General features: G+C 47.4%; 1 protein-coding gene across 3 annotated transcripts in view; it reads left to right on the top strand.

Annotated features, from left to right (window-relative positions):
- The window catches only part of Etv5 (ETS variant transcription factor 5), a 63,876-nt gene extending 41,036 nt beyond the window's left edge, over positions 1-22,840 (top strand). For all 3 annotated transcript variants that reach the window (XM_041678198.1, XM_041678196.1, XM_041678197.1), the window contains 6 exons: positions 786-1,045; positions 3,264-3,323; positions 9,838-9,906; positions 10,020-10,189; positions 16,362-16,463; positions 20,408-22,840. In XM_041678198.1, the coding sequence (XP_041534132.1) occupies positions 786-1,045; positions 3,264-3,323; positions 9,838-9,906; positions 10,020-10,189; positions 16,362-16,463; positions 20,408-20,629 (883 nt within the window). In that variant the 3' untranslated portion in view covers positions 20,630-22,840. The remainder of the gene's footprint in view (positions 1-785; positions 1,046-3,263; positions 3,324-9,837; positions 9,907-10,019; positions 10,190-16,361; positions 16,464-20,407) is intronic.
- Positions 22,841-23,069: the final 229 nt, after the last annotated feature.

Raw genomic sequence — 23,069 nt, 5'->3', positions numbered from 1 at the left:
ACAAACAGGTAAAATAAAAGTAAGAGCCCTGTCAACATTGCTATGTTGATTTTGTTTCTGGCATTTTCTGGCTATCACAGGTGACTTTTTTCACTTCCCACTTTTGTGTTTTACTTTTGATATCATGTCCATGTTTATCTTGATGGTTTCTGATGTTAGCATAACTTCTCTCACCCCGGCTTGTGTAAGTCCTCATATATATTTACTTCATAATATGAAATCTTTTAGCCGTACGATGCTTTAGACTGTAGTATAAAATGGAACCTAACTTTCCTTACAAATTTGAAATGCCTAATTTAACAGGTAATAAAAGTATATTTTGCAATATTCTTGACAGTTCTTGATTTTTTTTAAAAAAAAATCGGTTTCTTTGATCTACCAGTTGACTTTTCATTTCTTATATTGTAATTATGGCAGTTTTATGCTATGTACCCGTACCAAGTAGGTCATTAGTTCTTTTCAAAATTGGTGGGCCAGCGAGATGGCTCAGCCATTAAAGGTACATGTTATATATGCTCAGCATGCCCTGAGTTCCGTCTTCAGAACCTATGTAAATGCAGAAAGAGAGAATGACTCCACAGAGTGATCCTCGATCACGTGTGTCACAGCACATGTACCCACCCACCCGTGTCCACGTACATATACACATTAATAATGGAACAACATACTTTCTTAACTTAGACATTAATTCATCTTTTTAAACCACATGTGTGGCCAATGCCCAATGCTGAATCATAGTAAGTATTCATTTTGTATTAAACAGTTTAACTTTTTCCTTCTTCCAGATTTCAGCGACAGCTGTCTGAACCCTGCCACCCCTTCCCTCCTCAGTCAGGAGTTCCTGGAGATAATCGCCCCAGCTACCATCGACAGATGTCGGAGCCTATTGTCCCCGCTGCTCCCCCACCCCTTCAGGGATTCAAGCAGGAATACCATGACCCGCTCTATGAACACGGGGTCCCTGGGATGCCTGGTCCTCCAGCACATGGGTTCCAGTCACCAATGGGAATCAAGCAGGAACCCCGAGATTACTGCGCCGATTCAGGTTAGCATAAACTCATTGTTTTGGCTTCTATATTCTCAAATTCATCTGTCTGATCAGTATTGAGTCCGTTGTCTGCGATGCTTTAAGTAGTCGTTGTTTAAGAATTGTCTTCAGCTATTGGTGTGCAGCTCAGTATATAGAATACAATGTCCTAAATTCCATGCCCAGCACTACCAAAACAAACAAACAAAAAAAACTGCCCTCAAAGAACTTAATGAATTAATTACTGATATTCAGAAGTGTATATAATATACCTCTGAGTCAAAGCTGAGGATTGCTGGACTCATACTTGGATGATGCCCTACCCTTAATGGCACTGGACACAAGGAACACAATTCGTGTTTTCATATATTGTGGCTTTGTTGTCAGTACAGCCGACCCAGGTAGAGCTGTGACCTGTGAGGGTCACTGCTGCTTGTCTAGGAGCTTCAGCATATGAAGAGGCTATTTGACCTCTCTTCTCTGTGTCTTGTGGGCCAGACCCATTGGGACCCCAGAGGAAAGCACACCTGGAGCCTTGCAGGCTGGAGGTATAAAAACACGTTTCTCCCCTTTGCTGAAGTGTTCCTAGTCTTTCCTGGCTGTTAGGTGCTTCTGCCTTTCACTGTGGACTTTTGTTAAGCCCCTTTGGAAGGTTGGATCAATCTGAAGCTGAATGGCCCTTGTGGGTGGAGTGGGGTATAGAATCGGCTCTTGGTCTCTGAGAGAACACATAGATTGCACCATTTGGGGGAATCAAGAAGGTAGAGTAAGGGAGAGAAACTTACCACATTCTGATGGAAAGTAGCTGCTGGCGAAAGTCATGATGGTAACATTGATCCTTTTGGGCTAGCATTGACACACGCACATGATTATTCATTTATTTTTATAATATTTATTATATAATAAAATGTTACATATATATGAAAATATATATATATATAATTGCAAGCTTAGTTTAGTTATGTGCTTGTATCAGTGTATGTGAGTTCCTCCAAAGACCAGAAGCGTCAGATCCTTTGGAGCTAGAGTTGCAGGTGACTGTGAGCCTGATGTGGATGCTGGGAGTTGAAGCTCAGGTCCTCTGGAAGAGCAGTATGTGCTCCTGACCATTGAGCCATCTCTCCAGCGCCCCTGTCCCCCCACTAACAAATTTTTATCTGTCTCAATCAGTTTTTGGTATCATCCCATTCCCTTGAAGAAAAGCAAGCATCACATCGGAAGCCCTGTCCCAGTGTGCTCTCTGGTCACTGTCTTCTCATGGGACTTGAAGAGATCGCTCAATGAGTGTGGTTTAGTTTCAGCATAGCAGATCCAGCATGGAGAAAACGTGCTTGCCAAACTACAGTACCCACCCTGCCAGTTCTCATCCTGGCTTCAACGCTTTAGTTCCACTAATCCCTTCGGCCTTAAATACCCTCATCTCTGGCAGCAGAATTGGCTGTGAGCATCAGTGGCCAAAGGAGCAGACTGGGAGAGGTCTAAAGCGATCATCCTCCCCCACCCCATCCTAAAGCCCCTTTGAAAACTGGCTTCTCATGTTACCGTTAGCTTTCTGGCCAGAGGCGTTGTTAGCCGGTTTCTGAAATGAGTGAGATGGGGACAAAGCTGCTCTCTTCTTTCTCCTGCGAGTCCTGATGAGGCGGTCTTGCTTGCAGGTGTTGGGTTCTGGTGTTTACCATATTGTTTGTTAGCCTGGTACCCTTCCACAGAACAAGGCCCCAAAGACTTGCCCTTTGTCGTAGGTTGATTCTTAGTTACTGTAATAAAACACTCATGAAAAGCATCGAGGTGGTGCAGGGAGTGGGGTTGAGGGTTAGGTATTCATTCGGCTTAGGGATTATACTGTCCATCACCATTGAGGGATGCCAAAGCCAGAACTGCAGCAGAGGCCACAGGAATGCTGCTATCTGGCTTGATTTTTTTTTTTTCTTCATGGCTTCCTTAGCTTGCTTTCTTATACACTCCCAGGATGATCTGCCTCAGATATGCACTTCCCACAGTGGGTCAGGCCCTCCCATACCAATCATTAATCAATAAAATGCCCCACAGGCCAATCTGACAGAGACAGTTGCTCAGTGGAGGCTCCCTCTTCCCAAGTACCTCTGATTTGGGTCATGTTGGCAAGAGATAAACAGCATGACCCTGGAGCGTGGGTTTAAGGGCTTTGCTGCCCGGCGTATCCTCTGCTGTTCTGTAGGGACAGTGAAGAATGTGTGCATCTGTGCTTCTCTTTCAGAAGTGCCTAACTGCCAGTCCTACATGAGAGGAGGAGGGTATTTCTCCAGCAACCATGACGGTAAGGAGCTCGCTTTTGCCCTTTTACAGTTAATTTGGTTGGGGGCGGGGGCCGTATGTGCCACCACATACGGGGAAGTTGGAGGATTTCCTCTTCCTCCTTTTCTTTTTTTCTCCTTTAGTTTTTTTGGTAATGCATATGCTTAACTTAGAATTACTCTTGTTTCCAAACTGAGCTCTGAGGTCAGTGGTTAGGCCTTCCGCAGCTCATGCGTCTGAGAGTTCCGTGATAGGAATCTGCAGTTACTGTGAGCCAGCCGCCTAAGCACGGAGGCTGTAGTCATTGTGAATGGCAGTGGCCCTCACTGTGCACAGTTCCTAGGACAACATGAAGAAAAGGGGAACTTGGTGTCTATGTTTACAGCTGTGTCAGCCTAAACTGGGCCCTTAGGTCTCAGGTCAGGAGGTTTTGCATGGGTCCAAGGACATCTTAGGAAAGGATTGTAGGGCGCGTTTCCGCTTTTCCCTTAGTTTGGGTGGGTAGCACATCATCGGAATGGTGATGTAATGGATGATTAAAGGGAAGTCACTGTTCTTCAGGCCTTGAGAGGGCTAGAGAGAGAGAGCTGGCTGCTCGCAGGAAGGGATGGCAATAAATAGGACAGTTGCGAAGACTCTTCAGGGGTCTGCTGTGTACAAAACACGACAGGGCGCAACAGAGGTGTTTTCTCATTGGATAAACTAAGGACACCTAGGAGGGAAAAAAAGTGATTTGCCGACAAGCATGAATTAATGTCCTGATGTTTATTGAATAAATGCGCGTTAAGGTTTAGCTGGTCTAGCCAGTTAGTAGTGAGCTCTGGCTTTAGTTTGAGGCCTTGTCTCCAGAAAATGAGGTGAAGGTGATAGACGATGTCTGACATTGACCTCTGACCTCCAGACGGAAGGTTTCAAACAACCACGTACACAAAGGATGAGCGCTGGATGCTGTCTGTTCAGGCTCTAGTCCACAGTCCCTTTAGAACTGACTAACTGGTCTGAGAGCAAGAGCGGTGGGCAGAGCTGGACCTGTGACCTTATCTTTCGTAACACCAAGCTAATTGGACTAACAGTAATACAAAGCAGTCAAGATGCTGGGCGGGGGTGTAGCCTGGCTGGTAGAGGGCCACCTACCAATCAAGAGGCTCTGTTTGAGCCTATAAGCACAGCACAGAGCCAGGCTCGGAGGCACAGACCTATAATCTTAGCACTCTGGAGGTGGAGGCAGGAGGATCAGAAGTTCAAGGTCATCCTTGGCAAACACAAAGTAAGGGTTCGGAAAGGTGGCTCAGCAGTCAGAGGTGCTGCCAAGGTGTTTGATCTTCAGAATCCACTTGGTGGAAGAAGTAGTTCTGGCAAATTGTCCTTGACCTTCAGTATGGCACGCAGTACGCCCTCTAACGTCATGCATAGAGTTTTTAGAAGATTGATAGATATCGTGTAGCACGTAGCCTCAAGGAAATGATCAGAAAGGAGCTGGAATCCGAGCGTTTCTAGAGAACCTTCCTTTGCTTTTCTGCTACTTTTGTTCACAGTACAAACCTTCATAGCTTATTCTTTCTGTCAGCAATAAATATGGGTTACACATGGTTTAGAGAACATAGACTATAAGATAGAGAATATAAAATTCAGATTTCGCTGTTCAAAGGAAGTCATGAACTTGCTTTTCTGTGCATACATCTATACAGAACTGTACAGATCATGCCAGGACTCCTTTTATCGAGTCTTAGCGGGAGTCATTCATTCGCTGCGTGTTTACCTTGTTCCCAGCCCTTTCCTAAGCGGTTTACTTGCATGCAAGCCATTTGGTCATCCAACAGTCATGTAAGATGGATGTTGTTAGCTGTTGAAACTCGCAGAGTTCACAAGATTCACTCTAAATGATATGGCTTGGAAGGTGGTAGACCCCAAAATTCTGAGACAAGCCCCTCAGGGCCCAGAACCCAACCTTCATCTCACTCCACATCTGTCCAGTGAAATCACTGAGATCCAGTATCTCTCAGCAGCTTCTTCCATGGTGGCTGCATAGTTCGTACTATGTGAGGGTGCATTTGACTATGACCTTCTTGTTAAATTTTAAATATTCAGATACCTCAGCAAAATAATTATAATTCATTTAATTAAATCTTTCCGTGTTTCCTTGATTACTTTTTGAAGCTAAATTCCTGACCCTTCTGGGTTGAAGGGCCAAGACATTTTTGAGATGTCTACTGTCAGGTTTCATGAAGGCCAGCATTTTGTTGTCTGTCTCCAGTGTGTAGTTGCCAACTTTTAAGTCTTAGGACTTGTCTGAAGAAGTAATTGGATGGGAATCCGGGGGGGGGGGGGGCACAGTGTGGGAGGAGGATAATTGAGCTGTCAGAGCTGCAAGGACCATTTGCAGAATGCATAGCTCCTGCATGAATGGATGGCAATGGCAGATCAGTCCATTCATGTGATGGGAAGGAGCCCTGTGGGGCCGAGAGGAAATTTCCAAGCTGAAAGGCCCGAGAGGTCTACTCTGGGCTAGAAGTTACTCTTCTTGGCAGCGCGATGGAGTCAGGACCTCCTTTCCAGCGTGGAGATAGGGAAGTACTTTTCCATAGAGTGGATCCCCTGAAGTATGTTTCATTTCTGTCAAACACATCCATCCACATAAATACATTAGAGCTCTGTCTCCCCCACACTGGTGGCACCAGCTTCCCTTAGAGCTTGGATAGACAAATTCCCAAGAGCCCCTGTCTTAGTTAGGGTTCCTGTTGCTGTGGCCAAACACACTGGCCAAAAAGCAAGTTTGGGAGGAAAGGGTTTATTTCATTTGGCTTAGACTTCTTCCACATTGCTGTTCATCACTAAAGGAAGTCAGGGCAGGATCTGCATCGGAGGCGATGCAGAGGCCATGGAGGGGAATGCTTACTGGCTTGCTTCCTATACCTTGCTCTGGGTATAGGAAGCAACGATCACCAGCCCGGGCATAGCACCACCCACCATGGCCTGGGCCCTTCTCTGGGGATCACTGATTGAGAAGATGCCTTACTTGATCTCATGGAGGGATTTCCTCTACTGAAGCTTCTGCCTCTCTGATGACTCTAGCTTGTGTCAAGTTGACGTACAAAACCACCTAGTGTAGCTATTGAATCAGAGGCTCCAACATGGAGCACAGAAGTCTCTCTTTTCAGTTTTGAAACCCACACTCAACCTCAGCTGTACCTTAGCCTCACCTGAGGGGGCTTTTAAATTAAAGTTTTGAAGTAAGGCTTTATTCTAAGTGGTGAGACCCCCAAATTCCAGGGTGAGATCCCATGTACCTGAGACTTTGACCACCCACCTGTGGCATTTTAGATACTCAGAAAGCATTGGTTGTTTCTTACAAGTGACTAGTTGAAGCTGGGCTGTGGTGGTGCACACCTCTAACCCCAGCACTCAGGAGGCAGAGGCAGGTGGAGCTCTGTGAGTTCGAGGCCTGCCTGGTCTACAGAGTGAGTCCATTTCAGCCAGGGCTGCACAGAGAAACCCTGTCTAGAAAACAAACAAACAAAAGCAAGTGACCAGTTGACTAGGGGCTTCCCCCAGGCTAAGCAGACCAGGGCCTCTTCCCTGCTGTGGGCCCTGTGATAGTCTCAGCGAGTGTCCAGACCTGGGTGGGCAGGCTGTCTACTGGCCCGCTGGCTGTGTAGACACAGCTGTGTAGGCTGCTTCCAGATCCCTCCCTGTTCCTGTCGAGGCGGTTGATGTCTGCACGGAGCACATGCGGAGAGAGCAGGGACGAGAGGGAGGCACACAGTTTGTATAATTACAACATTTAGCAAAGAGCATGCTCTCGAGGGAAATATTTTTAGTAAGATTTCGGGTTGCTTACTACACACACAACCATCTTGTGAAGCCACCTCCGCCCTCCAACCTATTCCTTTGCCCAGCTGACCGCACACGTTGGAGGGGGGGGAAGTAAATTTGAAAAAAACCAGTGTTTTAAACTGCTCTAAATTATCTTGGCCTGGATTGTCTCTCCTTCCTTCGCTGTCCTGACCACAGATGCCTAGGAAACAGTTAATCAAAACAAGCGCTTCTGATTGGCATCTCTGATTGCTACGATAGCCGGCCTGCCTCGGGTACTCACCTGGAATCCTTGTGTGATATTGCGAGTCTTTCATTTCCACTTCGCCCTTTCAAGCAGGCTCTTCCTTCCTGCGCCTTTATTCGGGTGATTAGATGGTTCTGGCCACAACCGAAATAACTGCAGATGTGAGCTCAGCTGACTTTATTGCTCAGACCAGAAACCTCTTCCAGGTGTGCTAGAGGACCTATTGTGGGCAATAACTAGAAACCACAGAATGTTCCCGAATGATGTTCCTTATAACAACAAGACTTGAGTGTCTGGTGGGGTTGTGGGTGCCTTCTCTTTTCCTCAGAGGACAGCGCTGAGAACAGCGAGGCGCGTGTGACAGGTGTGACGGGCGTGTAAGCCGGAAAGCAGTTCACTGCCGATGGCTTTATAACGAGACCATTTAAACAGCGCCGGGGTAGCAAAACACATATGGAAGGTGGGAAATATATCACCTCCTGGCAGCTGAGGGCAAAGGCATGACGCACGGAATTGTCTTGCTGATAGCGTCCAGTACACCAGCTTGTCATAAAAGTCAGTGTGCCAGGTGTTAGGCACTTGGGAGGTAGGGGTTCTAAGGTCGTGCACAGCTATGTGGCTACACGAGACCCTGTCTACCTTCCTTGCTTAAACTGTCAGGAGCTCTTGTGGTACCTCGAATATTGCTTGAACACTTACTATGTGCAAGGTGCCATGAGATCACTAAAATGCCTAGGATAGGACCCTTATCCTTGAGAGTTTTTGACGCCGTGGCAGGGGATGTCAGGATTAAAGTTACCATGCTGTCTTTCAGGGTGGCTTGGTTGGTGTTCGTTTTTGAGGCAGTCTCATTGCTAATCCTGCAGCCTAGGCTGCGTGGGACTCAAAGGGATCCACCCACCTCTGCCTTCAGAGCGCTGGGGTGCAAGGCCTGAGCCTTCCACACCTGACACAGGATCATGCAGTCTCTCAGCAGTGCTTGTCACAGTCTGCCACTGCGTTGGTTTCTCTTTAGGTGTCATTGGTTTCACGCTTGCGGACTGGAAGCTCTGCTTACACTCTGTTGAGAAGATAGATCAGGAAACTCACTAAGTCATTAAATCCTCCTAACGGTACCAGCAGGGAAACTTGAACACAGTGGAACTGATTTATTCGAAGTCACACAACTAAGTGGGGTCAACCTGTCTCGTTCTAGAGCGTGCACTCTTTAATTCCTGTGCTATACTATGTCATTTATTTCCTGTTCTTTTGCTACCTGCTTCCTGCTTTAATCTGATAGACATTATAAACTAATAGAATAAGGTCCGTGACTGTGTTCTTAGTACCTGCTCACATCAGCATGGTATGTGGCCTAAATTTTTAGTGAAGTCAATCAAGGGAAAAAGAAAGCCAATAAAATACACTTCTTTCTTAAATTTTGAGTATCTTGTGGGTGTTTTGCCCGCATATATGGCTGTACCATGTGCACGGCATACAAGAAGAAGCCAGAAGAGGGCAGTGGATTTCCCTAGAACCAGAGCTACAGATGGTTGTGAGCCGCCATGTGTATGCTGGGAATCAAACCTAGGTCCTCTGGTGTAGTGGCCAGTGCTTGTAACCACTGAGCCATTTCTCCAGCCCCTATGTGATACTGTTAAACCATCAAAAAATCATGCCCGAGGCTAAAGACAGAAAGATGAATGCCACAAACATCAAAACAATTTGTTCCACGTTTCACTGTTTTTAAGATGGTGCCAGGCCTGCCAAGGCGTTTCTCCACCTGATCCGAAGAAGCCAAGGATAACAGGAAAGGGATTACACCTGGGCTCCCTCACCTGTGGGGTTTTCATGCTAGAGAGATTCCCGTCTGTCCTCTCTGCACATCTAGCGCACACAGACTAAATCTTGAGCCAGGTGAATCAACCAGGGACTAAGCCAGAGACGAACCCAGAGTTAAAGGACTGTACACCAAGTCTAATACCTTTCAGGCAGGCGGATCTCTGTGAGTTCGAGATCAGCCTGGTCTACAAGAGCTAGTTCCAGGACAGGCTCCAAAACCACAGAGAAACCCTGTCTCGAAAAACCAAAAAAAAAAAAAAAAAAATCTGAGGGAACCTACGTGACTTAGCAGCTCCTGCAGCCTAAGCCCTGATAGCTCAAACTGAGGCCAGGGCAGGGACATCAGAACTTGAATGCTTGAGTCCTTTGGAAGTCTCTGGAAATTCGGTCTGGCATAGGTACAACAGGAGAACTTAGGAACCCAGAAGGAAAGGATATGGGTTAGTGAGAGAGTTTGGTCCCAGAGTCTTTGTAAAAGGTAGGAGAGGAGAACTGACCCCTCTGCTCTCTGCATGCCCCCCACACACCGTGCACACAAAGGATGATAATAGTAATGTTTCTAGGTTACGTTAAAGAATGCCACTTTAGTCCTTAACGCCATAGTTTTTCGTACAGCACAGGATGTTAAGCGGTGTGGTCTCTCTCCTTAAACTTTCAGGATTCACGTATGAAAAGGACCCCAGGCTATACTTCGATGACACCTGCGTGGTGCCTGAGAGACTGGAAGGTAAGACGGCCATCCACAACTCGGTGCTGCGCCACTGGAAACCACTGCTTTCTGTGCACATCCATGAAAAGCTCCAACCCCAATTATAACATATGGACCCCTGTCCCCTGCAGGCAAGGTCAAGCAGGAGCCCACCCTGTATCGAGAGGGGCCTCCTTACCAGAGGCGAGGCTCTCTTCAGCTGTGGCAGTTCCTTGTCACCCTTCTTGATGACCCAGCTAATGCCCACTTCATCGCCTGGACTGGCCGAGGCATGGAATTTAAGCTAATAGAACCGGAAGAGGTGAGTCTGGGCATCTTCCTTTTTATTTCTGCTGCCGCAGTGAAGCAGCGTGGAGTTTGTTTAGGCTCCACACTTACAGAGGGCTAGACTCTGCCGTGGCGGGGAGGCAGGACAGCGGGGAGCATGGTGGCAGGAGAAAGCAGCTGAGCGAGCATTAACATGAAGCAAAGAGAGCAAGCACCAGGAACGGCTCAGGAACCTCAAAGCCTATCTCCAAGGACGTCTTCCTTCAGCAAGGCCATGCCTTTGGAATCTCTCCCAAACAGCTCCACAGCTGGGCACCAGTGGGGCACGCCGTGGGGCACGTTTTCTTGTTTAAACCACCGCGGCCGATGCTGGATGTGAGTGAGGCGTTTGTGTTTCAAGTGTGCGTTGCCTTCTCATCTTCTCTTCAGCTGGTGGGCACAGCAGCGTTCTTCCCGTCAGTAGGTCAGTTTTCTGCATGTTGCCAAATGAACAGGCAGGGTTCATTGTAGAACATGAAAACTGTTTTAACACTCCTGGGGAGAAAAAAAGTGAGGGGCGAAGGCATGATAGCAGGCCGTGTTCTTCCTTGTAATGCTTTGGAAATGCTGTTTCTGCAGCACAGACTCAAACCTAGTCTGTTACAGCCCGCAGCTGAGGCTGTCTGAACATACCGTGTCTTACAGCCTGTTGCTCTCACCCCTAGTCTGTTACAGCCTGCAGGCTGTATGATATACCGTGTGTTACAGCCTGTTGTTCTCACCCCTAGTCTGTTACAGCCTGCAGGCTGTATGATATACCATGTGTTACAGCCTGTTGTTCTCACCCCAGTCTGTTACAGCCCGCAGCTGAGGCTGTCTGAACATACCGTGTCTTACAGCCTGTTGTTCTCACCCCAGTCTGTTACAGCCTGCAGGCTGTATGATATACCGTGTGTTACAGCCTGTTGCTCTCACCCCAGTCTGTTACAGCCCGCAGCTGAGGCTGTATGAACGTACTGTGTAATGCATATCCTACTACATATTTCTTTTCCTTTTTAACGTGAGTTTGTTTAATGTGGGTGTGCATATATCGTGGTGTATGTGTGAAAGGCAGAGGACCACTTAGGGGATCAGTTCTCTTCCTGTGTGGGGGGCTCAGGGATCAAACTCAGGTTGCCGGAATTGGTGGTGACAGCAGGTGCCTTAACCTGTTGCCGTCTCACTGACCCCACTACGTACTTCATATTCTCTAAATGGTTTTAAAGTATTTTATAAACATGTATGTATGTATGTGTGCCTGGGTGTATGTTGGTGTACCATATGTGTGCAGTACCCATGGAAACCAGGAGAGGACATTGGATCCTGGAGTTACAGGTGGTAGGCGGTATGTGGGTGCTGGGAATCAAACCTGGGTCTTTTACAAGAGCAGAGAGTCTTCTTAACTGTTGAGCCAACTCCCCAGCCCGAGAATATAAGTACATTTTTTTCCCCTTTTTAAGTATGTTATGTAGGATCCTGGTTGTTGCGTTTAGTTGTAGGGTTATTATTGCTGTGATCAAACGCCATGACCAAAGCACCTTGGGGAAGAAATGGGTTTTGTTGTTGTGGATTTGGTTTTGTTGTTGTTTGTTTGTTTAACTAATGCCTCCACATCCTTGTTCATCATCCAAGGAAGTCAAGGCAGGACCCTGGAGGCAGGAGCTGACACAGGCCATGGAGGAGTGCTGCTCAGCCAGCTTTCTTATAGAAACCAGGACCGTCAGCCCGTGGTTGTCCCTGCCCACAATGAAATGGACCCTCCCATGCCAATCACTAATTAAGAAAATACTCTATAGCCGTTGTTTCAACCTTCCTAATGCCGCAACCCTTTAGTACAGTTCCTTGTGTTGTGGTGACCCCTAACCATAACATTATTTTCATGGCTACTTCATAGCTGTAATTTTGCTGCTTTGATGAATCATAATGTAAATACCTGGTATTTGCATCGTCTAAGGCGACCACTCTGAGAGGGTCGTTGACCCTTCCCCCGAGGGGTCACAACCCATAGATTGATAACTGCTGTTTTACAGACTTGCCTGTCAGCCCAATTTTATGGAAGCTTTTTCTCCATCAAGGCTCCCTCCAAAAAGGAAACATTGTTACCGTCTTTTTGCCCAGAACTTTTCAAAGAAACACCTAAAACTGAACCCAAGGCTTTGTCTTCAGTGGGTACCATGTCCCCATAGGACCCATTTCTGAACACACAACCTAGGGAATTAAACCAGGCTATTAGTGCATCGCAGGCCAAAGGGAGTGATTTTTCTTTTTCATTTGGTTTAGGGTTTTAAAAATTGTAGGTGGAAAAAATACACACACACACACACACACACACGCTCTCCGGCCCACATACACTGCTTTAATAGTGCGTGGTTAAGCAGCCGCTGCCCCTGAGTTGGTACAATAGAAATGGGAACAGCCCTCTTGGGAAGCATCCCATTAAGGATCGCAGAGTGAGCAGCAGAAGGCAACAACCTGATACTCTGTTTGGAAGAAGGACGTGGTCTGAAGGCCGAGATAGAAAAAGGAGGAAAACGTGGAATAGAAACTTGGGACATCCTGCATTGGTCAGAAAAGGCAGGCTTCATTTAAAGTAGTATAAAACATGGGTTTTATATACAGAGCGCCTGCCACCCAAGAGTGGCAATTCCAGTGTGGATCCCCAGCACCCCTGGAACATCCAGGCAGAGCTCCACACATCTGTAATTCCAGAGTAAAGACAGGCAGCTCCCTGGAGCTCATTGGCTGTCCAGCTTCATCAGACAGATGAGTTCCAGAGATAGAGAGGCTTGCTTTCAGAAGGTAGAGCACAATTGAGGAAGACGTGTAACCTCGGGCCTCCCTGTGAGCACAGCACCACGTACACACTTGTGTGCACACCATGTCTGTGGCATTCCCTGTCTCCTGTTTATTCGCAGACATGCTCTCAACGGGGAGTACTACAAACAGCCTCTGATTGGGCTCAGCTCTGCGGAGATGGAGCCTGAGCTGCCAGCCGTGCTGGGGCGGGGGCCACTGCCCCACATAGGCTACCCCTTCCTCCCTGCTTTCCTGATAGTGCGGCCTGGCTAACGCGAGGTTTGGTAATAGGCCCATACCCTGATTCACCGAGGCTTTCGGAAATGGAAGGCAGCCTGTCCGTGTGGGCAGCCCTTATTGATTCATCTCATTCACAAACAGGAGCTTTTATGGCTTTATTGCCACCGCCTCGGGCCTGAGCACAGGCTGTCCAGCTGCAGGTAAACCTGGTTATGAACCTCAGCAAGGCTGTTATTGAATCTTCCGCTCTCCTGCCAGCGGTCAGGAAAATGATGGACAGATGGCAGAGGGCCCCTGCTTTCTCACTTTAATGAAGGAACCAATATTAACCCAGAATGCTCATAAATGCCAAGCGCTCCCAAGTCACCTGGGTGAAGCCCATGGCAGCCCTAAGCCTCTCTGTTGACTGAGCAGCAGTCTTCACTGTGATGTTTTGGTTTGTTTTGGTTTACATCGATGCATTTTTATTGTGGGGGTGGCACATGCACGCTTGCATGTGCTGCATCGGGATAGCCCACAGGAGTGATCTCTCTCTCTCTCTCTCTCTCTCTCTACCGTGTGGGTCCAGAAGATCCTCTGCCCACTGAGCCACCCCGCCACCCCACCCTTGTTTCTTAAGGAACTGTTTTTCATTGCCAGCCTTGAGGTCCTTGGCGTGCTCATGCTCCCTGATGCAGGGCCCTTTGACATCTTCGGAGCCCTGAGCCTTGGCCTGCACAGTGCTTGATCTTTTTTTTTTTTTTTTCCCCTCTTCCATGCCTTGTATAACTGTGATGACCCTGTCCTTGCTAATGTCAGGAAGATACCACCAGCTCCCAGGGAAAGCTGGAAGAACTTGTCTTGGGGGAGCTTAAAGGGTGAAGCCGAGGAGGAAGCTGTTGGGGATGTAATTGTAGGCAGCTGTGTGGCTGAGTAGTGCACTCTGGGTAATTATCCATAATATCCATTACACTGTGCATGGAAATTGTGGTTGTAGCTCTGCGTTCTGGCAGGCCCCCTAATCAAATGTCTTTTGATCGTCACCCAGCTTAGCACCCTCTCAATTATGACTGACTCGGCTTTAATCTGGAGCCATTTTAGCTGTGAATCTTCATTAATAGGAATATTTGTGGGGGGGGGCAGGGTTGTTTGTTGAGCATGGCAGATAAGTGACACCATGGGAGGCTGGACTGCTGGTGAGAACTACACCTTGTTCTGTGACCGCTTACTCTTAGAAGAAGAATAGATGAGGTGTCCCATCTCGCCCCCCCCCCCCCCCGTCCCGTCCTCCTCCCATTAGCCTCGGCTCCCAAAGTGTATATTCTATAACTTACTACTTGGGGAGCAGAAGGAAGAAGCGAGCTGGCAATGTGCTCTCGCCTGTTCCTCCTAACACCAAACAGGGACAGCAAGTCTCCAGCTGCATCACGCATCACTGTGGAGGGAGCAGTGTGGCGAGGCCACTGAATCATAGGGCACCAGCCTGGAGGATGAGTTGGTAGCTATAGCTACCAGAGCAGCTTGGAATCTGCACGTGCACGAAGCCTCTCTCCAGGAAGCTGCCGCATGCGCTGACAGCAAAGGGGTCACCACTCAAGCCGAATGAAGACAGCAAAATCGTTTTCTACCACCCAGTGGAGGAAAGAGACAAAGCCAGCTGCCTTGACACTCCCTGTCGCTTGTGGCAGACAGATTAACAGCTCCAGAGTGTGACTTGCTGTCGAACCTTGCAGGACTGAGATGAACATAGCAAATTTCTCTTCTTATCAGTATTTCCATTGATTTGAAATAGTTACCTTTACCGGGTGGATTGGCACACAACTTTAATCCCAGCACTTCAGAGGCTGAAATAAGTGGACCTCTGTGACTTGAGACCAGCCTGGGCTACATAGCGAGTTCCAGGCTAGCCCCAGCTACATAAGATCCTGTCTCAAATAAAAATGGCTGCTAACCAGGGTTCGCTTTTAGCTGAATTTTGCCTCTAAGATTTTTGGTGGATTGCCCTGGTATAGTCAGGGCAGATGAGTTCTTCTTTCCCAGATCGTCTCTGGTATTAACTAGAGGTCATTTTAGAATCCTGAAGTCGGGAGGAGTTTCTGTCACACCCCTGCCCCTCCATTAGCTGATGTGAACTTCTCTTTGTGTGTCTGTCTCAAAAGAGCAAGTTGGGGTTAGTGGTGCATGCCTGCGATCTAAGCAACTGGGAAGCGGGCGCGGGACGATTGAAAGTTCAAGGCCAGCCTGGGCAACATAGAGAGGAGATCCCGTCTCCAAATAAGGCAATTTAGAAAACTATCAAAAGGATGTCATTAGGTGGTCTTTTTTTAAAGTTTCCAAAGGTGACTGAAATAAAGACATCAGGCATCCCACGTTTCCACGGTCGATCTGCCTTGACAGCTGCCCTCCCAAGTGCGACGGTGAAAGTTTAGATGGTGGAGATCAGAACTTGCTGCCCTGATAATTGAGTAGAGCCCAGTAGGAAATTCCCCTGCTGTAGCGCCTTTGCCCAGAGCTCCAATTATATCTCCCCATCCCTGCACCTCAAGCGGACCAGGTTGCTGTAATGCGCTTTCGAGCTGTGTGAGAAGCCCTGTTAATTTTTCATTAAATGGCTAATGGTGCTGTGTGCTTTACTGTCCGTCCTCAGATCTGCGGGGAGGGAAGGTGGGATGGCAGGAGGCCGAAATGACCTGAATCCCTTTAGTCCATGAGCTGCAATAAGTAAACATCTCACAGCCCCTCTCCAATCTTATTAGAATTGAACTTGGGCTCTGCAGGCCCATTAGCAGCTCGCTAACATGTTCCTAATGTCTCAGGAATGACCGTTCTAATTATCCCTTATTGACTGCTACAGAAACCATAGCACTTAATGGCAATATGTTAATGGTCTGTGAGTATTGGTCAATAATTCATAAACGGGGAAATAGTAGAGAGCCGGTATCCTCTGGGATGCTAACCAAGTCCTCTGCATCCTTACAATGTTAGGAGGCGTCTACCCCTAGGTCTCACCTCGCGAGAACTGTGGCCGAATCATCACCTTTGCTTAATATTTCATCTTGAAAGAAGTAAACGCTTTACTTTCCGAGTGAGAGAAGCCGTCTTCAGCCAGAACTGTTGAGTTACAGAACAGTCACCCCTGGGAATGTGTTTGCATCTTTGCTCTCTTGTTTCAGGTTGCTCGGCGTTGGGGCATCCAGAAGAATCGGCCAGCCATGAACTATGACAAATTGAGCCGCTCGCTACGCTATTACTATGAAAAGGGCATCATGCAGAAGGTGAGCGATGGCAGGTGCTTACAGGCCGCTTTCAAGGAGAAAGTGTCCCTAGCCTTGGCAATAAGGACATTTACAGTAGCTAGAAGAAACCCGCGAGCCTCATAAGTGAGACTGTGGTAGAAGAGAACCTAGAAAAAACAAAAAGACAGGAATTATAAAATGGCGTGGTACATAGCTACAGTGTGGGCACTTGGAACGTAGAGGCAGGAGGATCAGAAATTCAAGGCCAGTTTCACCTACAGAGCAATTTCTAGGCCAGCCCAGGCTACATAAGATCCTGTCTTCAAAAACTTAAAATAGAAAGGAGACAAATAGGATATTTAAAGTAGTTTTAGGACTGGAGAGGTGGCTGAGCATTTGAGAGCTCTTGCTACTCTCCAGGGACCTGACTTCAAATCCCAGCACCCCCGTCAGACAGCTGACAGCCTTCTGTAACTCCACCAGTACTGTACACGTGATACACACGACATACATTCGGGTCCACATGCATACGTGTTTTAAAAATGGACACTTTTTTTAAAAAAATGCTTTTAATGTTGTTGAGTATATGACCGAAGTTTTATGTGAAAGGCACAAGAGGAAATTGACTTCTTCTACTTTTCTTGACTGCTTCTGGTTACAAAAGACTCAGACACTTGGGCCAATTGCTGTTGTATATGTAAAGGAACACATGAAACACATGAAGGAATTGACCTAAGATTTCTACTCTACAGAGCTGGAACCCTTAGTTGTTTAAGCATTTGGGATACAGCGATCTACATTGTTGTCATCGCAGTGAGAAACCCTTTCAAGGAGTTAGAAAAATAGACAATATATTTCTTTCCTTTTTTTTTTTTTTTTTTTTTTTTGATTTTCGAGACAGGGTTTCGCTTTTGCTTTGTAACTTTGGAGCGCACTCTGTAGACCAGGCTGGCCTCGAACTCACAGAGATCTCCTCTCTCTGCCTCCTGAGTGCTGGGATTAAAGGTGTGCGCCACCAGCCACCCAGCATCTGTTTCTCTTTCAAACCAGCACAGCCTGTAACTTAAGAGACCCCAGAATTTGTCAGATAGCAGCTACAGTCATTCAGCATGAGGGTTTTCTTTGCAGTACAGAAAATAAAGCCTACTTTGGAAAAGCCACTACAGAGTCCTCATTAGGATAGGGGTTAAGGGGCCACAACCTTAAAATACCATTGATAAGTGGAAGTTCAGACTGATTGTACCTTTTTTAAGTAGCACACACATGCTGTCCGTCTCCCCAGAGTCTAACCTTTACACACGGGGGCAGCCTTGATGGCTCAGATTGTGTGTCCTCCTCTGAAATTCGTAGAACAAGCATTTAAGGCTTTGAAGTTTAATTTTAAAAAGAAATTGGAGTATTTTCAGGCTTCACCAGTTAATTTGTGCCTCTGTCCTACAGTCAATATTAGGAGATTTTTATCTCCCCCAACCCATTTAGTATCAGATCACATCTCCAATACAGGGAAAAAATGTTTTATCGTTGACTTTTCTGTTGCTCTGATTAAAACACAATGACCAAGCTGGATGGTTGGCGACACAAATCCCAGTACTCCGGAGGCAGAGGCAGGTTTGTGAGTTCGAGTCCATCCTGGTCTACAGAGTCAGCTTCAGGGCAACCAAGGCTGAACACAGAAACCCTATCTTGGGAAGAGGGAAAAAAATCAACATGACTAACGCAGCACATAGAAGGAAGGATTTCTTTGGGCTTAAGGTTCCAGCGGGTTTAAGAGTCCATGATGGCAGACAGCGCAGCAGGAATGGAAGCCAAGAGCTCACCTCTTGGGCCACAAGAAGCTGAGACAGCCAACTGGAAGTGGCACAAGGCTTTGAAACCTCAAAGCCCTTCAGCAGTTACATATACTTGCCCCACAAGGGCACACCTCCTAAGCACACCCTAGTTAGTGGCACTAACTAGGGACCAAGCGTGCAGATGCCTGAGATTATAGGTGCATTTCCCGTCCAAACCACTGCAAATGATGTCATTCCTCAGTTAGTCCCAGAGCTCCAGATCAAATATGAAGGAGTGTAAATTCTAGGCATAGTAGCTTAGAACTAAGGACAAAGAGACTCTTGATTTCTGGGTAGAGGAAAGCCCAGAAGTGTGGCTTTGGCAGGTTCATATCATAACTTTTGTTAGTAGTAGCCTGTTGGGTCATGTACCATTTCTTATCCCTTACAGTGAAAATGCAGGGCTCTGGTCCAACCTCAGGATAATAGACCTGAAAGTCGCTACGTGATAATAATGTGCTCCCATTGCTTTATTATAACCGTGGCTAAATGAGGTGGTTTAAAGGTAAAGTGGCCTCTCAGTGTCAAAGGTGGTTCATGCCCTCCTAAGTGGTACCGAGTTGAGACAGCGATGACACCGGTGATGGAAGCCATGCTGCTCTTGGGTTATTGTGGTGCCATCCACCCAAGAACAGGATATAGAGAGAGCCTTGGTAGTACAGACTTGTCCCAGTGCTCAGGCAGGAGGATTTTAAATTCAAGGCTAACCTGAGCTACATAGTGAGTTTCAGTTTAGCTTTGGCTACGTCAAAAAGACTCCACCTTAAAAATTAAAAAATACATAAATGAATGAATGAACAAACAAATGAATAGTCAGGATGATTAACTGTCTCCATCTGCTGCCCCTGGGGCTTGCTTTGGTGCTTGTATTCTCTGTGCTGATAAGCGTGATCACTGATTTCTAGTATCAGGGTGGAAGGGAATGTTGACACAGATATGCGCTGGTGACTGGAAGAAGTGCCACCGAGGATCAGCTGTAAGGGCTCCAAGATGTCTGGTTGTCCTTCTGCCTCTGGCTGCACCTGCAGCAGAGTTAAGCCCAAGGCTGGGGAGCAGGGTCCAGACCTCTGCTACACTGAGATGTGAGATCTCAGCAGAATCTGGGCTAACCCAGACATTGGGGTGTTTTAGTATTGGTGTGCGTTCGTAATCAGGAATTGTAGCTGCATTCTACAGTGCCTGACAGATTTGCCTGTTCTTCTCTCACTGTTACTGAAGAACCAACAGAGCCTGGGCTAGCAGCATGACAAGGTCCTGGAGTAACCAAGACCTTTGGGTTGTACTGTCACCAAGTGCAGATGTGTGCAGAAACTAAGGCAGGAGAATTTTAAGCCCAAGGCCAGCCTGAGCTGCACAGTGAGTTTCCAGTTAAGTAGACCCATGCACAAGCAGAAGTGTGGAGCTTGGAACAGACTTAGGTCCACAGAGGCTGTCTTAATCAAATTCTTAACCCAGGCTTGGGAGATTGCTCAGTGGTTAACGTTTTTTTCCATGCAAGAGGGCTGGAATTCAGATGCCCAGATAAATAGTACACGGGTATAGGACTCCCCTGTACTTCCAGCCTCAGAATTCCGCTGTGTCAATCTCTAAAGCTATTTCAGCAAGCTGTGGGTTTGATTGAAGAGTCCCTGCCTCAAAGAATAAGGTGGAAGAGTGATGAAGAAGGCTGCTGGTCGCAACCGTGGGCCTCTGCACATACAGATGTGCTCCCGGCGCGCGCACGCACACACAAAGAAGGGAGAAGTAGCAAGGGGCTCTGAACCCTTCAAAATATCACAACCATCCTGGGAAAACTAAGGTTTGGAGGTCACTGGAAATGTGGGTCTGTCATCTGCATTGTGTCTTTAAGTCCCTGTATCTCCCCTAATGCAACCAGGCTGCCCCGAGCTGTCAGTGTAAGACAGAGTGAGGCTTGCTGCTGAAAGAGCTTAGCAGGCTTGCATTTGAAATTCAAATGCCGTCTTCTATAATACTTCACTATGGTGTCAACAAAACCCTTGGCAGGTAATAGGTCCCTGAGATGCGATTGGAATAATCAGCTACTAATTACCCCTTCCATTCTTGACTCCCTGAGAGATTGGCCTCTTAAAAATGTCTTTGCTTGAGCCCCACACCCTGTCCCAGCTGAGTCTTGCATTGTGTGCTCTAATGCAGGTGGCCGGGGAACGGTATGTCTACAAATTTGTCTGCGACCCCGATGCGCTTTTCTCCATGGCCTTCCCAGACAATCAGCGTCCCTTCCTGAAGGCAGAGTCAGAATGCCCCCTCAACGACGAGGACACCCTGCCACTGACTCACTTCGAAGACAACCCTGCTTACCTCCTGGACATGGATCGCTGCAGCAGCCTCCCCTATGCTGAAGGCTTCGCTTACTAAGTTTCCGAAATGGCTGAGTGGCCAAACCCTAGAGCTAGCAGTCCCCATTCAGGCAAATGAGGGCAGTGGTTTTGTTTGTGTTCTTGGCTGTTCCTAAAGCTTGCCCTTTGAGTATTATCTGGAGACCCCAAGCCATCTCTGATTGACACCCTTAAAGACAAATAACCTTGGCTAGGGAGTGGGGACAGGGAGAGACAGAAAAACCACCACATGACTGGTGATTCTGAGATTTGGTGAGAAGAGATGAAAGTGAAGCCTCCTTGCCATTGTGGACAACATGTGCAGAGCCGTCCCTTGCTCAGGTTAGTGCCCACGAAAGGGGACCGAGTGTATGACAATCCGCCATGACCATGGACTACTAAATGCCTTTACATAGAAGGGCTTTGACTTGCACAATTCTATGGAAAGAAACCGCACACCCATAGGAAAGTCGAAGGCTCAGTTAGGGAGGCTCAGATCGTTAAGGCTTGAAGTAAACAAAACTCCTGGAGCTCAGTCTGAAATGTTTCCCCCTTAGCCCAGAACTGGGGAGGCCGGGGCGGCTGTTAGCCACTCCATGGTTCTCTGACCGCCACTCCCCTTGAGCCTTCAGCCAGAGTGGTCACCAAGTACATCAAGCCCCTCTCCTCCCAGTCACATGGCTGAGTGCGGATGGCTTTCATTTTAGAAGAAAGACTAACACTTGACAGTATTTTGTTTTGCTTTGATTTAGGGGGATCATTTTGTTTTGGTGGTTGTTTTGGAAAAAAAAAAGAAAACAGTTTCTATAAACTGATTTTTGTAGTTTTGGTATTTAAAGCAAAAAAACAAAAAACAAAACAAAAACCTTTTGGTAACTACTATGTCCCTTAGGCAGGGCCGTGCCCACTTACGAAGACATTGCAGCTTAAGAGGGGCTCGGCTGGGGCTTCCCTTCGCCATGTAGAAGCCTGCTTGGTGCGCTGTGCACCAGAGAACCTCTTGAAACATTACACCTGGTTTGTACATTTTCGAAGTGTGCAGGGCAGCCTGGACACAGCTTCAACTCTCTGTGTATAGTTCTCCTTGCTCACTAACTTGCCCTCTCTGGGAAGCAGATGTACATACTACACGTCATGTCCATTTAACAACTGGTCACCTGGTGGGAGCCGCATAGGCATTGTCTCGGTTTTCTTTTCTCTTTCCATTTTGGACCTTCACGCCTGCATAAGGGTTCCCTTGGATCTGAAACTTACTTGTCACGGGCAGGTAAGACAGTGCTAGCTCGCATCCTGGCTTCCTGCTACTCTCGTTTTTACATTTTTATTCTGATTGCTGTATTATATTGGGAATGTTTTAAACAACCAAACTGAAGAGGTATGGAAGTCGGGTCTGGAGTGGAGGGAAAGTCACCGGGGAGCGCCGGTATCTTGCTGCCCGCCCGCCCGCCCGCCCGCCACCCTGTTGACAGGCCTGTTGTTCTTGACACTCCACATGCCATAAGGGTGTCCTCTTGTGCAGGACCCAGAACTGACTGTGGGGGGGACAGGCTTTGCTGTCCTACACTGAGGCACTCCGTAGCCCTCTCTCCCGTGTGAAGAGCTTCACAGGGACGAGGGGTGTATTTTTGTAGCTATGGGAAACCAAGGTTTTCCTCTTGAGAGCTGGTCAGCCCTCAGAGGTGTCAAGCCTGAAGCTTGGGCCTTAATTAGCATTGTGCTCTAAGGAAAGGCCTCTTCCTAAAGGATATTTATAGCTTTCTAATCTACACATAGCCTATACATAGATGCGAGTTTTACCCAGCCGGCTCGAGATTTATTTGTTGTAAATGCTGTATAGATTGCTTTGTTTGTTTGTTTGTTTTCCTTTCCTCCCTTCTACTGGTTTGGGGTTTTTTTGTTGGGTTTTTTTTTCCATGTTTATGCTGTTTTATTGGGTATGAAAAGAACCTTCTGTAACCTGAGCTGCCCCTCCCCTGCTATGACTGCACAGCCTGTGCTGTCGAGGGACACAGGACAGCAGCGTCATTTGCATTCCCACTGGACTCATGTGCCCCCCCCCCAAATAGATGTTTCCTTCAGGGTGTGGGGGCTGTTCCATTTGTTCGCTGCTTTTCCAGAGTGTGGAAAGTCTACAGTGCAGAAAGGCTTTAACCCGCCTTTGATTTGAAATACCCCCCTGCGCAGGGCTGTGTACATCCTGCTGAGCTGCGTTATATTCTGTACTGTGTACAATAAAGAAGTTTGCTTTCCTTTACGAGCTCCTGATGCCCGCCTCTTTCTTGCCCTTGCTTGGTGTTCTCATTTTCAAGCAAGCTAGAGCCCCAGGGCTTCCTCTCAATTCCCCACCCCTACCCCTGCCTTCACCATTTTGCCTTAATGGATGATGGAGTAGAAAGAAGAGAAGGGTTTAAAATCTGATCCACAGGCAGGCGGTGGTAGTGGACACCTTTAATCCCAGCGCTCGGGAGGCAGAAAGGGGT

This window comes from Microtus oregoni, unplaced genomic scaffold, assembly GCF_018167655.1.
Source record: "Microtus oregoni isolate MIOR12 unplaced genomic scaffold, Mior012 000029F_ref0000214, whole genome shotgun sequence".
Lineage (NCBI taxonomy): Eukaryota > Metazoa > Chordata > Mammalia > Rodentia > Cricetidae > Microtus > Microtus oregoni.
This window is presented reverse-complemented; position numbering and strand designations above follow the sequence as displayed.